This window comes from Aspergillus eucalypticola (genome assembly GCF_003184535.1).
Source record: "Aspergillus eucalypticola CBS 122712 chromosome Unknown BO83scaffold_12, whole genome shotgun sequence".
NCBI classification, from domain to species: domain Eukaryota; kingdom Fungi; phylum Ascomycota; class Eurotiomycetes; order Eurotiales; family Aspergillaceae; genus Aspergillus; species Aspergillus eucalypticola.
In genome coordinates, this window is record NW_020290286.1 from 373,552 (window position 1) to 389,042 (window position 15,491).

The following is a 15,491-nucleotide window of genomic DNA, read 5'->3' on the forward strand; positions in this document are numbered from 1 at the left end:
CGGAAGGGAAGGGAAGGGAAGGGAAACAGAATAACAACGGAAAAGCAAATAAATATACAGAACAACGAATTAACTGAACAGCATCAGACGATCGCAGAAACAATAAAATCGGAAGGCCCAAGTCAAGACCGATATTGTGAAACTTGTTCACAGGCCGAAAAATGGCAGATTGAAAACATACTGTTCCCCGAAATTCAACTCCCGGAGGCAATGGTTGAATAAAGCGACCTGGTAGGGGTTTGGCAATGCATCCAGGGCCGAAGGCGGCTTCATCAGGAACAGCCCGCCTGTTGGCTGCCTTGCCTTAATGTCTGCACAACACGGCACCGTGGTTGGAGTCGGGAGCTGCATCTCTTCATATGGATTGAAGAGTGTTTGATCGCCGGACTTTCCTGGCTTCAGGCCGTTGGTTGACTTTACCTCGACCTTCGTCCAATGGCCAACCGTCTCCAGGACTCGGTAGCCGTCGCTCCATGGGTTTTTCGCACCCAAGGTCATGTCAAGGTCCATCGGGCACACGGTGCCAGGAAGTTCCAGGTCCGGGACCTCACCCCGGAACACAGGCAGTGGCCCAGTTGGCTGATCAAGGTTCTGTTCGGCGGGGACAAGCTTGTATAGTGGCTCGACCTGGACCGCATCAGACATCGGCCAGTCCTCATTGACATTCGATTCGTCCAAATCAGGGACAATAGCGGTAACTGGGACGGAAAGTGTGTCGGGAGCAGGTATCTCAACGGCGAACACACTTTCACCGGGCATCATAAGCTGTTTGATCTGAGAGTTGGTAGGAACTCCGCTGTCGATCCCATTCTGAGATGGGGCAGGTCCGACATTCTGAAAGACTCGCAGAGCTTCTTTTGCTGTATTGACAAGCATCTGCTCTTGTGCCTTGGGCATCTTCTTAGGCTTCTTGGGCCCAGTAGCCCGCATACAACGCTTGCGCTTCTTGCGCTTCTCCAACGTGTAGGTAGGTGGGAGAGGGATCCGTCCGCCAGCTTCACCCAGGGCTGGAATGATCAAGCCGGGAGTAAGTCCCCGAGTGGTATTAAGGTTAGGATCAATGCCGTGCTCCATCAATGTCTGCATCAATTTGGACTCAAGCTCGCGACTCAGCTTGTTTCCTGAATCCCAGGCCAACATGCCAAACGCCTGTCTGAACCGTCCGCCGCGCTGCTGAAGTGCATTGGGGGCAATACGAAATTCGGGACTCATGCGGTCGGTGATATCGCTGAGACGGATCCGTCTATCGAGACGCATCCAAGCTTCCACACGAAACTCGTCAACATCGGAGGCAATGTGATCAGGCAAGACGGGAATGTCGCGCAGGAGCTTTCCGTTAATGGGGTACGGCATATCTGGCGGCTCGATCTTGCTTTTAGGGCCAGTAGGCTTGAGCTGATAGAGGATGTCCGGCAGATTGTCCCATGACCAGTCTTGCTGCTCAGGATGGAAAGAAGTAAAGTCGCCTGAGTCGGCTTGGGCTTGGCACGCCTCATGGTAGGCAGATTGAACGGATTCTTGAAACGAAGCTTGCACTGCTTCTTGTTAGTTTCTTGATCCCGACTGTGGATGGTATACTAACTCATTGCATAGTTCTGTTTCAACATGTCCTGGAAAGCATTGGTGCTTTCGGTCGAGAGAATGGCCATTGTGAAAGATGGTTATGTCGTTGTCTTGACCGAGAACGATTAACAGAAGGGAAGCCTTTTCCGAAAGACTGTATGAGAGAAACGAAGCCTTGAACCTGGCACGCAGTTGAAAATTGCTACTATCCACGAACGATTTCAAACGAAGAAAAGCACGAAACGACAGATAGACTGTACACGGAGCAGACGAACTGGCTGGAGAACTCGCAAGAGGAAAAGAAGAGGAAGATGTTCGACTAAGTCGTCTGGAGTTCCGGGGGACCATTGTCTCATTTAATAACATAGAATTAATAGAGAGGCTGGCATAGAGCTCGACATAGGGTAAGGTCCATGGGCAGAACTTCATTGTTCGAATTGGAGAAGAGATATTCACTCGGGATGCTCTGTCGAGCTCTTCAAAGTTTTCTATATGATGCGTTAGGACGGCTGTTTCTGCGGCTTTGACGATCATTTTGGGCTATCCTGAAGATGAGCGATTGAGCAGACACAGCTCTGTCCAACGAACCTAATCATGCCTATATTCGACTTATCATTGCGTACGCAATTCCGCAAACCATGTCATCTACTGAAGCCATCATTTAGCATCGTTAAGGCCAATATCCCCAAAATCACAGCTGACTGCGAACTACTCATGACAGATCCGACAGCGTGCCCCAGTGCACCAGCCGCCAATATAGCAGTCACTGAGCCTTATAGATCTGACTTGACCAATCAGAATCCCGGAGGCTGGATCTACCTCGGTGACTGGGTCCACCTTGAAGACCTGGGGCCCCGTAGTAACAAAGGTATCAATACATTGGCCTTTGTTCTTGGGTGGGTCTCTATTGTTGCTTCTGTGGCTCAATGGTGTTTAAATGCAGCGGCTGGGTTAGGTATTGTGACTCAATACAGAATTGTCTTTGTTCTGTACTGCAGGCTGGGGTGTTCGCTGTTAATGCCCTCACAAGAGGCTGCGAGTGGGCAATTTGGTGAAGCAGTGGGCTGTGGGCTGTGGTTTGGTATGTTAAGGAATGAACAATTGGTTTGATGGTAGTTATATGGAGTAACACTGAGTGCGTATCAGCTTGATATGAGGTTTTTGCATTGTAGCCGTAGCAGTAGCTGATTGCTCAGCCGGAGTTCTTAGGATAGAGCAAACAGTATAAGGCAGTCTACAGTAGTAGTAACCAATTCTACCATAGTAGTGACTCAAGCGCCTACAAATAATATAGCTCCCATTGCAAGTAGCATCATCATGTTGCGCGTAATGTAGATAGTTAGTAGGGCACCAAATGACCCTAATCGGAGCCATGTACATCCCGCATCTCACAGCCAATAATCTGCCTCAGATATAGATACTACTAGTACCCTCTAACCCGCAATCCCTCATCCATTAGACAACTACATCTACTCCAAACATCCACCACCGCATCAAACCCATCTTCCAACATACACCCCTCCACACCCTCACACATCTCACAATAAACCAACAATGTCCACCCCCCTCCTCCGCCTGATTCAAACCGCGGCGACCAAATCCCGACCCAACAACCAACTCTACACCCTCCAAATATCCTGTCACGTAAAGCCAAACGCCTCAAGCAACCGTGAGGGCATAACCGCCATTGGAATAGACAGGGTAGATGTCTGCGTCGCCGCAGTACCCAGGAAAGGCGAGGCGAACGCAGCCGTGTCGCGTGTTATGGCGCAGGTAAGCACACACACACACACCCCCCCTTCTCATTCAATAATAACCGAATCCTCTACTTAAATTCTATATAAAACATTTAATAATAAGTAGAACAGATCTTCCAAGTCCCCAAATCCAACGTAGAAGTGATCCGTGGATCAAAGTCCCGAGAAAAGACCCTTGCTATTTCGGAGCTGGATATTGGGAAGCACAGCGAAGATGAGTATTTACAGAGGGCGCGGGGGATATTAGAGGGGGCTGTTATGCAAAAATGATTGCTTATATACATATATATATAAGTTATTTTTTAGTTGGTATTCATGTACTTATTTATCTTCAGTGGTGATTGTTGTTAATATCGCTCCCGCAAGCGCGACACCGCCGGCCGTGACATCACATCACGGGGGATTTTTCTTTTCTCAACTTTCTCCCGCCCGCATCGCATCGCATCGCATCGCATATCCCCCAGTTTATTTTCAACGCAAATTCCTCCATACCTACGTACTTCAGTACTCACCCTCTACCTACATATCCACCCTCTCTTTCTCTCTAAAACACCACCACCTAGAAATACACAATGTCAACAATAACAACCACACCCTCAGAACGCAAATCCTCCACCAACCCCCCCAAAACCATCCACTTCACCTCGCGCACACCAACATGGACATATCTCAAACTCCAATTGTACGTCCCATCTTCTTCCCAATTTCCCCCAATTAACCCACCCAACCAACCAATTAATCAACTAACTAACCACCTCCCGTCTCACAGAATAAACAACCCCCCCACCTCCACAACATCCACACCCCTCGACCCCCTCACAGCCCGAACCTACCTCTCCGCCGCACTCTCCCAATTCCTCGGATTAACAGGTACATCTATCCCTATTGATATACTCAAGATATCGCCACCCTCGCCATCGTCATTATCAACATCTACGGGAGGGAAATCAGTAGGAGGAGGGGAAGGAGCGGGTTTGGGAAGCACAGTATGGACGCGCGTGCCGCGCGATGATGCGGCGGCTGTTGTGGCGGCGCTGAGTTCGTGGATTGGAGGGAGTGCGAGTACGACTACGAATACATCAGGTGGTGATGTGGGAGGAGGGGGGAGCGTGGCGTGGAGGGTCTGTGCGAAGGGGAATTATCTCGGGGCGTTGGTAAATGGGGGTGGGGCGGAGGTGTTCATTCCTTGATCGATCTGATCTGGGTGGGGGGTGAGGATGATATTTGAGGTGATGGGTGGTGTCTGTTATGGCTAAGATGGGATTGTCGAGGGGGGGTTATATTGTGGGATAGTGCGGTACGGGTGGCATGGTGGGAGGACCTACGGTTCTTAGCGATTGGGACGGGGTGTGTAGAGGTTCTGCTTGTGATAGCAAGGGTCTCGTTGGATATGAAGATTGTTGTTGTCTGTGACATTCTACAAATGGAGAAGCGATGTACGATAAAGCAGGCTATGCATAATATACCCAGTTTAAGCAAGTAGTATGATATATCAAAAAGATTCGATTCCCAAATATTCACATCGAATGACCAACCCTGGTATAGTAGTAATAGTAGTAACGAATGACCGACCCAACCGACCCAACCAACCATACATAACATCATCCTCTTTTTTATGATAAACAGAACACCAGACTCTCATGCTTATTGAACACCATCCCAAAACATCAATCAAAACGATCTACCCTCCCATCCTTTTGCTTTTAAACTTTTAACCCATCACCTCTTGCTCTCTCAAACAGACTGCTTGCTTCGCACACTCCCTATCATTGTCGCGGCGTCCGACATCGCTGCGGACGGATAGTTGGCTACAACCTTTGCCCTCAGAGCGGCGCGAATCTCTTCGACCGAGCGGTCCTTCCACTCGGGGTATCCGGATGTGCTGAGAGGATAGAGGACGAAGTTGTCCTCGCGCGTGCCGAACTCGTCCAACTTGGGCGGGGGCATGGCGGTGATGATGTCAAGCTCGACGGCGAGCTGGCGGCAGTAGGTGTCGAGAGGAAGATCGTTGACATCGTGACCGAAGGGGTTTTCGATTTCACTGCCGATGAAGGCAAGTCCGAGGATGATGTAGGCGGCAACTGTGATATTGTTAGATTAGTGTATTCCGTGCAGTGGATGGGATTACTCACCGACGGAAGCGGGGATGGTCACCCATTCGAGAAAGTCGTAGAGCTGGAAAGGCAACACGAGAACGTAGATCCAGGCAATTTGGGCGATGGAAATGGTGTATGCGGCGGGAAGTGGAGTGTCCAGGACGCGCTCGGTGCCGGTGAGGACTTCGTTTAGGGTGGATAAAGCGGTGACTGGGAAGTTAGCGATATATTTTGAAAGACATCGGGACGGGTACGTACTGGCTTGTCCTTGATGGAGACTGACGCTGAGAGTATTGTTGGCGATGCACCGGTCGACATATGCGGAGAGATGGTTCAAGATCTCCAGAGGAAGATGGCCCAAGGGTTTCTTGGACCGCTTGATAAGCTTTCTCGGGTTGGACTCGGCAAAGGAAACGCCCAGGTATTCACCGACTGACTTCCAGGGCGTCTTTTTCGGGGGTTGAACGACTTGGCGGTCGTGGGCCTCTTTGGCAAATGTGTCGAGGTGAGCAACCAGGCCTGCTAGATCTTCGTATCCCACATCGGGCTCGAATCGCAGTTTATGTTTGAGGGAGACGGCGAACGCCAGAATGAGATTCATGGCCGTCCTACGTTTATTAGTAAAAATGGTAATGATCAGAAGTGTGAAAGAGTCTTACAGCTTTGCCAGCAAGTCCTCCTTGCCCGCCTCCCCTGCGCGTTCTGCCGTGTTGACCCAAATAGTACGCGCAAGGTTGCGAGACGTCTGGTTGAGGAGCGCCCAGTATTTTCTTCCATCCGCCCATCTACGGAGTTTAGCAGCTGTCCACAAGGGTCATGCATCAGACTAACCTCTCATATGCCGTCGAACTGCGGAACGACAGCGCCAAACTGACCACAAAACCGGTAACTGTCAAGAGAATATCGTTGATGCCGACTAGTGAAGATTGGTCAGCGTCCACTCACAATAGCCATCAAGAGAAACCTACTGTTGTGGACCCATTTGGAAATGCAGGTAATGACGGTGGCCCAAGCTGCAACAAAAGTAAGAGGCAAAATCATTTTCGGCATGATACTGCCATGCATTCGTAGGAAGGTGGGCCATTTGGAGTGTCGATCGAGATCTCGCGGTCCGTGCTATACGTCTATTGTTAGTCCAAGTGGTCACTCCCAATAATATACCCTGATATTAACATACGAAATATCGATCGATTTCGCTAGAGTTGCGTCTTCCTAGCATGAACTGTCTGTCTGTGGAACTGGCGAGGTTCTCCAGAAAAGAAGGACGAGGTGTCAAGCGTCCCCGTGGCTCTTTGAGTTCATTTGCCAGGACAATAGTGGGCACATCATGGTCCGTGGTGGGTGCCAGGTGGTTCTCATGGCTCGCTTCGTCGCCCATTCTGACCTGAAAATTAATCGGTGGGTTGGGAATCGAAAGGAGAGACTGATGGTGGTTTGGGGTTAAGAACAAAGAAGGGCCTGCCTTCGGGAACGAACGTGAAAGATCAACCTGGGAATGGAGACAGGTGATAAACGAAGGTAGTAAGCAACGATTGAAAAATTCCCGAGAAGTGAAGATTGATGGGAGAGGACGATGCGTCAGGAGTTCACTGATGGGGATATCTACTAACTAATATCTAGTGCCAACATAAACTTATTAATTCCCAGACCAACGACTGCCACGCATTGGACATGGGGCAGCTCCATAAAACAAAGTTCAGAGCGCTGCTGCCATTGTGTAACTGACATACTCTGACACTGTTCATACACTCTAAAGTGTATGTCAGTATGGTATGCTGCGTGTACTGGTACCTGTACAGCCACTGGTGCTGCGTATGACTGCTGCTATTTTTTCTTCTTTTTGGGTGTCCCCGCTGCAAAATCGGGATATACACGATACAGCGACCCCGGGTAGAGCCAATAGCGAGAGTCAACTGCCAGGAACGCTTGGCGATCCGCCCATTGGGAGCATCTGGCCAATAATGGATGCGGTCCAGACCCCCTGTTTCAGGCAGTTTGGCCGCGCCACGCGGGCCAAAACGTCAGACGGCTGCTTCCGCCCCAGTCAATCCGCTGGTCTCATTCGTCTTCTTCTCGCGGCCAGGCCTTCGTGGCACCGCACGAGTCGATTTCTCTCCGTCTGGGCTTCGCTGCTGAAACAAAAGCGAACCCAGTCAAAGAATCAAATATTCACCCGGCACTTCAGGAGATATGAAAGGTCTTTGAGTCCGCCTTGGTCGTCTCTGGAGATAGGTCATTTTCTCTCACAGTCGGAAGGTCCGATGGCCTCATTTGGATCAGACTTCCACTCCCCTCGGGAAATATCAAGTCAGCACCGTCTGCGGCAGGATCGCGATCCGATTCTTACTCCAGTGTACTATGTATGCCTCGCTGCAGGAACGGCGTATTCCGTGCAATCAACCCGATACCCCTGTCGCCTTCCGCGCGGAGACACCGCATCGCCTCACCGATCGAAGATCAAAGAATTTTCTGATAATCAGTCAATCTATCAACTACACGCTACTGACTCATCATGTGCTATTCATGTACTTTCAGGGGTGTGTATATTTCTCCGAACATTAACCACGAACGCTTCAGGGTCCGATCAAAAGGGGTTTTATGGCATGCACAAGTTGTTATGCCACAGCCGAGGCTACTTGCCAAGCCAACTTTCACCGAGCCTAGACAAATGACACCGACATTAGCATGTCTTGACTGCTCGTATTTGAGTTTCGTTTACCATCTTGCAGGAGCGTAACCCAAATCAGCCGAACCTAACCATGATCGTAATGATTGATAAGCGAAGGTGTAAAGTGCCGTGTCACACCCGGACAGTGACTATTCCTGCAGCTAACTTCTTCAATGTTTCATCATCTGCCCGCTCGGTCAATTGATCAAGACTAAGCGTGAAGACCAAAGCATCATAATGACCTGTGCCTTGATCACAGTCCACCAACTTTTTACATATTGTCAGCTACAAATGGCCCAAACAAAACATCTAATCTCCATCTTATTCTTCTGACACATTACTGTGTAGTAAAATTGTAATCTTGAAAAGAAAACCATGAACAGACGCAACCACATCCATCCAACAATTCCGCCACCCTTTAACCAAGACTCTCTCACAACCGGACCAGCTATATTTACTCCATAACCAGTCCGGACTCCAACAGTAAAATCTATAGATAGCACCACTTACATCTTCCTTTCCAATACAGTAGTACAGTACATCGGTTTAAGAATCCTACATCTACATCTAACAACCGTATCTATTTTTGGTACCGAGCGGGAGGGAGGTGGGGGAGCATTAGTTAGTCGAGAAATCGAATTTCTTCGGTTTTTCCGTCGTGACATCTCTCTATCTAGTCTACCCGGTGGAAGACCATAGAGCTGTTAACGGGGCTGTGCTCGCACAAGATGTATAGTGTGGCGTGTTGAGGAGTTTTCATGGATTTAGTATTCGGGTTGAGGGCTTTATCGTGGTTATTTTCTCACTGTCGTGTATTTCGTTTGTTCGACTCAAAGTGGTTGTAGTCGTTTGGTCAAGTTTTGTGAGGAATAGACCAGGATGTATTCTTTAGATGTTTAGACGGGACATTCAGTGTCCGGAGTCACTACCTTCAAGTCAGATGGGAGCAAATTCGTATAGAATGTAGGAAGAATAGTAGTGATGATGTATGTCTTGGATTATTATTATAGTAACAGTAATGCAGAAATCCGGTGCACAGTACTGAAAATAACTTATTTCATGATAATGATAAGTACTAGACGACTATCCAATGCAGAGTTAAGTTTCGCTTCCACTTTTACTTGAATTTTCTGGGGAGATCATTCTTAGATTCTGCATATAGGAAGACCTTGTTGGTTTTAACAGATTATGTATCTTTTTTCTTATAGTCTCTTCTATATGGTCTTCACCATTGTTCATTCAGCAGAACATACTACCTTCTTTTACAGCAACCAGGATAATGACAACCATCACAAAAGTTGATAAAATAAGATGGTTACCGTCATCCACTATTTCCATCGAATATTCATGAGCAGTATAATCCAACGGCGGATTTGCCGTCTATTTATATAGGGCAATTCGGATCCAATCACTTGTAGTGATGCATTGTCTGAGTCGCGCAATACGACTTTAGCCCCTTCAATCCCCACTCACCTCCAATTCCACTTTCCTTGCGACCGGCCAAGTAACCCTGAGGATTAGGTTTCGCAAAGCTATTCAGCCAGACATTTCCAGACTGAATCTTTGGCGCAAGCCTCTTGCTTGCTTCCACATCCTTGGCCCAGATTGAGCATCCAAGTCCAGTCTTGGTGTCGTTGACTCTTGAGATGAGCTCTGATTCGTTACTCCATGAGAGGAGAGGCACGATAGGGCCTGTGATTCAAGTGGGTCAATATCGAGAATCAAGTTGGAAGGAGTGGGCTCACGTACCGAAAGGTTCCTCCGTGACTATTCTTGATCCATCAGGTGGGCGGTCCACGATGGTAGGATGGAAGATATACCCTGGGCCGGTGCTGGGGCCGCCCTCTAAAGCAAATTTGTATCCGTTTGCTTTGCAGTCTTTGAAAATGTCGTTGACGACATTGAATTGCATTTCATTTTGAATTGGACCTAGCATGACATCCTCGTCGACAGGTCCTACTTTCCATGTCTTCACGACGTTGACCAAGGCATCTCGGAACTCATTGTAGATTGCCTCATGAACATAGAGACGCTTGCTGCCGAGGCAGAATTGTCCACTGTTGAAGAAAGCACCCAAGGCGACTTGCTGGGCTACAGCTTGAATGTCTACATCTGGGAAGATGATAGCCGGGTCATTACCGCCCAGTTCAAGCGTACATTCTTTCAATGTGTTGCTTGTTGCAGCCAGGATGTGCTTGCCTGCTCTGGTTGATCCCGTGAAACTGATTTTGTTGATGTCGGGATGCACGGTCATTTCTGGCCCGGTCGTGTCATCGCCATTAATGGCTTGGAATACACCTTGGGGTAGAATCGGGATGGCTAATTCGGCTACCTTGAGGATACTGTAGGGGGTGTAGGGGGATGGTTTGACAATCACGGTGTTTCCTGCGGCGAGGGCTGCGGCAACTTTGCCCATGGCAAGAACTAATGGGAAGTTCCAGGGGACAATAGCTCCGATAACTCCGAGGGGGAGGTAATTCAGGGTTAGCTTGAGGGAGGCGTCTTCATGGATGACTTCTTCGGATGGAAGTTTGACATTTGCTATGAAAGACGGGTTAACCAGTGGTCTGCGTAAGCATAATTGTGTAATGTACCAAAGTAATCCAGAAAGCCACATGCGTGGTCTACTTCGAGAGTCGCTTGCATTCTCTGATATAGGGTGTTAGCACCGACCTACTGTCTGAGGGATTAATCTTACTGGTTTGCCTGCTTCTTTCATAAGCAACTCGGCCATATCTTCTTTACTCGACAGGATAGAATCTCTTAATTGAGCAATGGCAGATTGACGATCGGACCCTGATATGGCTGACCAGGAGGTAAACGCCTTTTGCGCGGATGTGATAGCATCTTGGAGATCATTCTTCGATGCAATGGGAACATCCCAAAGTTTCTGGCAATTTGACGGATTGATGCCCTGGTGGACTCGTGAAGAGTCTCGGGTTGTGCCATCAATGACATTTGCGAAAGTACTGAAAAGACATCGTGCCCTTGCAGGCGAACATAGTAGTCGTTTCTTAGCTATGCTACCCTGCGCGGGAGAGAATAGAGGTCGAATCATGATGGGTGAGGCTGTTGGACTGACCAGGAGAAGAGGTTTGTGTCGCCAAATAAACAGCTTAATTGACTATCTTCCCTCACCGTTCAATCGCTACACGCAATATGCGAATCTTTAAGCCGAGGTCAACTTCATTGTAAATGAGGGAAGTCATGATGTGTTCAGGATTGCATCTGTCTTAGCAGCCGGCTTAGTCACCATATTTTGCCATCTAACTAGATATATCCGGCCAATATGGATGCCAAGATACCCCGGTCATATCGATATATCGATTTCGAGTTAGAATAGAGCAAGTGTTGTTGCTGATACCCCACCGTATCAATTGACTGGTGAGTGAGCCTATGAAGTCTCGTAAATCGGTAATCCCGTATATCCGGAACCACAGAAGGTTCATGCTCACCAAGCTAGCTTAACATATTTGTGTGTGGTTTCTTTACTTCTTTATTTCAGATAGTGCCAACCATGCCAGACTGCATACTAACTACCTAGCTTTATAGCTAATCAGTAGCTCCATATACCAATCTCTCTATTGACGTTGCCTACAGCCGGTACATTATCACACAGATTTCTTATAAAAATTATTATTTCTTGCCAGGTTAAACAAGCAGAGACCTTCTACCCTCAGAAGTATATACAGAACGCTTTACAATATGGGAGGCAAAGAAACTTCATAGAGATCTCTTATACGCTCAGTATAAAGACAGTATGAAGTATTATGAGTAAGAAGCAATATGCTCTCTAACTTCCCTAAAAAGTTTTCTACTAGCATCTTCTGGTAAGATGAATATGATATATAGAGAAGTTTTATTAATCAATGTAATCCCCCACAGTGTTACTTAATGCGACATTGAACCCCACTATACTCTATTATAAATATAGAAAAATGCACTGCAAGACATTCCTTCAAATTCAGCCCGATTGTAGCCACCCAACATCTGGCCACCTGGCGTATCCTATGTCCCAAGACCTATAACTGCATGGATCTGAGTCTAACGATCAAAACGAATTAACGTAGCCACTGGGGTATTATCAAGGAATCGGCAAATACTGTAAATACCAAGCCCGAGTGTGACATGATTTACAATCAGAAGTTGAGGCTATAAATCTATAGTGGATGTATTCAGTAGGTGGTGGTAGATAGGGTAGCAGTATAATTAAGCAGCACCTTGGCTAAGTACCATGATAATATATATATATATATACCAATCAAATGTTAGTAGTATATTCGACAGTCATGAAGAATGTCGCAAGTGCATCTTCTTCTACTTCCCCTATCCTTCTGACACCCCCGAAACTGAGTATGCCTGGTACTCTATCAACAAAAGTTTGTGGATCCTCCAAACGGACTAATATATATCTACAGGCTTGGTTATAATCGTGCTTTAATATATCATTAACCACCAGTCAGACCACAAAACCAGCTAGATAAAAGTAAACCGTTTGATGCCTCCATCTGAGCAATCGCTATAAAGACATCTGACTGACCCGTTAACTCAATTATCTTCAGCAAAGGTTGAAAGTACCTAGTCCTCCGTAACATCCCATAGAAGCTCTAGCCATAAATCGCAAAATACAACATAGGGATTGACCTATGGCATAACTGCATACCCTCTCGAGTTCACTGCGTGATTGGAATACTTAGTCGAGTGGAGTTATACATAATTCGTAAACGTCATTCATCTATGAACCAATCTAGTAGGGATTGTATGTAGTTTGAATTGCGCAAACCTGTTGAGTCCTCATTCAACATATCTTGTGAGTTTGTGGAAACTGCTGCTAATATCATTGTGTGTGATATGGCGTGGTGCTCATTGGCGTCTCTGTTTGAGGTGTAATTGGGGATGATGTATTCAGAGTAATGAAAAGCCTAGCTACTGCAGAGAATAGAAATCATTCTGAGGAGAGAAAAAAGAATAATCGAAAAATTTTGTGCAAGACTACGAACAAGAGAAATATTAGAGAAGTGAATAGTGCCCAGGATATTTAGGCAATACCGAAGTAATAACAGCTAGCCCTCAAAAGAAATAGTAAGCCACTCAATCCCACAACCAAAAACTATCCAGTCCTCCAGGCAAACATCATTACAACAAAACAATCAAAACATAATGAGAAAACCCCATTCACACTCCCTCGGCAAACATCCGTCATACCTAGAGCTATAATTTTCCATCTAATACCCAAAGAGACACCTTATTGCCAAAGCTAAGCTACATACCTACAGACATCTCCGACAGTGGCTTTCCCAGCTGAGACGGAGGTGGGCTGATTTGTCGATCTAACTCCACATGAATTCCCAAATCTCAAGCTCAGGTCTCGGGAAAGCTTCTCCTAGCTTGGAATCGACAGCTCCAGCTCCAGCTCCAACTCGGCAGTTCTGTAATAGCACATGCTTCATTGGTTTGTTTCAGCCTATATGGAGCTTTGTGCTGGTCTGTGTAGGTGAGTTTCAACTGCTGTTGAAGATTGCAGGATGAGGGGCTGTTTCGTGGGTGGCTACATTTTCCGTTTGTGGAGAGGAGATGGTTGGGGATAGGAACCAAGGAAGTAAGAGGGGTTTTCTGGGAAATCTGGTGGGGGAGGGGGGGTGAGGGAGATGGGGATATGATTATGAGGTAGTAGGTGAGTTTTGGGCAGGTTATTTAGGAGTCAGTGCTTGTTGATCCATAAATCATGATTGTTTTGCTGCTTAGAGCATCATGGTTCAGCCCATATTCATGGTTTATCGCAGAGATTGCATTGACCATGATAGCAGGCTGAAGGGAGATAAGTGTATAACCAAGGAGCTAGATGACGCAAGCATACATTATCTAGAAGAAGTAAGTGTTGGTAGTATCAGACACTATATACGACGGCGCTCTTTGGTGAAATAAACAGGGTCTTGACATCTTGGCAGGGCATAGGCTATATGTCCCCCATTGTCCTGATAAGGTTCGGGTCCGAAAACGGGATCCGTTGAGGATCCGACCCAATTTTGAGAACCGCTCCTTCAAGAACCGGAATAGGCAAGAGTACATAATCTACCCCTCGTTCGGAATATCGGGATCTACTGACAAGGCTGTCAGTGTTAAGAGTAGGTTCAATGTGGCGAGAGTCGACTGTAAAGGCTGATATTTGGTGTCTGAGAGAGTTTTGTTGAAGTTTGTATAGAGTAGAACATCAGGAATGAGGGGTATTGCTCTCGGATGGAAGGAGGAACTTAAAGAAATCCGAAGCAGTTTACTGGGAAGCATATTGCGGATTGCAGATTGCCGGATGTCTGGTCGGTCGCAGAAGACGGCCGGATGGATTTGTGACATTATCTTGATCTCCGTTCTCTGCATCCATCATGTTGGAAAAGCTTGTCCGAAAAAGCCAAGTCACCAGTTCTGTTGTTTCATCCCGTTTCATCTCGTTCATGGCAAGGTGCTAGGTTTCGAAGGGGTTTGGGATTATTTACAGACTCTGTGAATTATGTAGGAGTGAATCTACTGTGTAGGTTTGCAGCTGAAACAACAGGGTGCTTCATGAATAGTGGACCATTTGAGTATCTGAATCATGTCAGTAGCTGTGTCGCTGGCGAAGTAAGCCCGCAGGACTCATTTTCGAACCTGGGGATATATGCGCGGACCCCATCTTTCAAATCAGGAGTCATGAGGCAGCAGCCATTGACAGACGTAAACGCAGCTATCAGTTCTGTACCCCGGAATGTATGGTCAAAGCGAGCCACGATGCGCACAATATGATTTTCAACTACATTCAGGCGGCCGCAAAGATCTTCAGGTTTAACCAGACAATTCGAGCCCGGCGGCGATCAACCCTGGACAGCCGGCACCATTCGCGTTAAAGTTTGCGGCTAGTCCTATTTATGGGGCTGGGAACCACCTTAACTGCCGCCCAAACGGCGACCGACAGAACGTGGGCAAAGGGAATGCATAGAAGCGGATTAGACAAGGGTCTAGAAGGAAAGTCTGGGACGGAGGGGGAAAATATTAAAGATGTTCATGGATATTGAAGTTAGTTGCTTCCTGCGAGTTATTCCCGAGATATCGAGGTTGAACCATGGACAGGAACACCCAGTGTTGCCTATTTTCGTGCCCAAGGAATCTCGTCGATCCTATCATTTTCCGGAAGACCGGGTCCGCTCTGGAACGTGATGACAAAAGTATTGACTCCATCACGAACGGGGGCTCTTGAGGACTACCCATGGCTGGTAAGGATCATCACAACCAGCTCGCCCTGGTGTTGAGCTTTTTGGAATCCCGGTCTCGTTACGGGAAGATCACCCAGGAAAAGCTACCTTGGCGAGTACCTTCAGCTGGGAGATTATCACGGACTATTGGTCGCAGTCAATCCTTCTCTGAACGATTACTTAA

At 47.3% G+C, this 15,491-nt stretch overlaps 5 protein-coding genes across 5 annotated transcripts; 2 read left to right on the plus strand and 3 right to left on the minus strand.

Annotated features, from left to right (window-relative positions):
- Window positions 1-37: 37 nt before the first annotated feature.
- On the minus strand, window positions 38-1,915 carry BO83DRAFT_417177 (uncharacterized protein). The gene is made up of 2 exons (XM_025534737.1): window positions 1,583-1,915; window positions 38-1,535 (listed from the first exon to the last, which is right to left on the minus strand). The coding sequence occupies exons 1-2, from the start codon at window positions 1,647-1,649 to the stop codon at window positions 148-150; spliced, it is 1,455 nt and encodes a 484-aa protein (XP_025388166.1). The 5' UTR covers window positions 1,650-1,915; the 3' UTR covers window positions 38-147.
- Window positions 1,916-3,082: 1,167 nt separating this feature from the next.
- BO83DRAFT_360832 (DUF167 domain-containing protein) lies at window positions 3,083-3,626 on the plus strand. The gene is made up of 2 exons (XM_025529425.1): window positions 3,083-3,336; window positions 3,432-3,626. The coding sequence occupies exons 1-2, from the start codon at window positions 3,118-3,120 to the stop codon at window positions 3,588-3,590; spliced, it is 378 nt and encodes a 125-aa protein (XP_025388167.1). The 5' UTR covers window positions 3,083-3,117; the 3' UTR covers window positions 3,591-3,626.
- A 124-nt stretch (window positions 3,627-3,750) lies between these two features.
- On the plus strand, window positions 3,751-4,510 carry BO83DRAFT_360835 (uncharacterized protein; the record flags this gene model as incomplete). Its single annotated transcript, XM_025529426.1, has 3 exons — window positions 3,751-4,002; window positions 4,090-4,239; window positions 4,303-4,510. The coding sequence occupies exons 1-3, from the start codon at window positions 3,893-3,895 to the stop codon at window positions 4,508-4,510; spliced, it is 468 nt and encodes a 155-aa protein (XP_025388168.1). The 5' UTR covers window positions 3,751-3,892.
- A 285-nt stretch (window positions 4,511-4,795) lies between these two features.
- On the minus strand, window positions 4,796-7,005 carry BO83DRAFT_337888 (UPF0187 domain membrane protein). The gene is made up of 7 exons (XM_025528488.1): window positions 6,594-7,005; window positions 6,385-6,532; window positions 6,248-6,332; window positions 6,076-6,201; window positions 5,675-6,024; window positions 5,453-5,626; window positions 4,796-5,401 (listed from the first exon to the last, which is right to left on the minus strand). The coding sequence occupies exons 1-7, from the start codon at window positions 6,792-6,794 to the stop codon at window positions 5,055-5,057; spliced, it is 1,431 nt and encodes a 476-aa protein (XP_025388169.1). The 5' UTR covers window positions 6,795-7,005; the 3' UTR covers window positions 4,796-5,054.
- A 2,305-nt stretch (window positions 7,006-9,310) lies between these two features.
- On the minus strand, window positions 9,311-11,142 carry BO83DRAFT_437388 (aldehyde dehydrogenase family protein; the record flags this gene model as incomplete). The annotated part of the gene is made up of 4 exons (XM_025536009.1): window positions 9,311-9,776; window positions 9,834-10,625; window positions 10,679-10,733; window positions 10,783-11,142. 4 exons carry the CDS (start codon window positions 11,140-11,142, stop codon window positions 9,493-9,495), a joined length of 1,491 nt encoding a protein of 496 aa, XP_025388170.1. The 3' UTR covers window positions 9,311-9,492.
- Window positions 11,143-15,491: the final 4,349 nt, after the last annotated feature.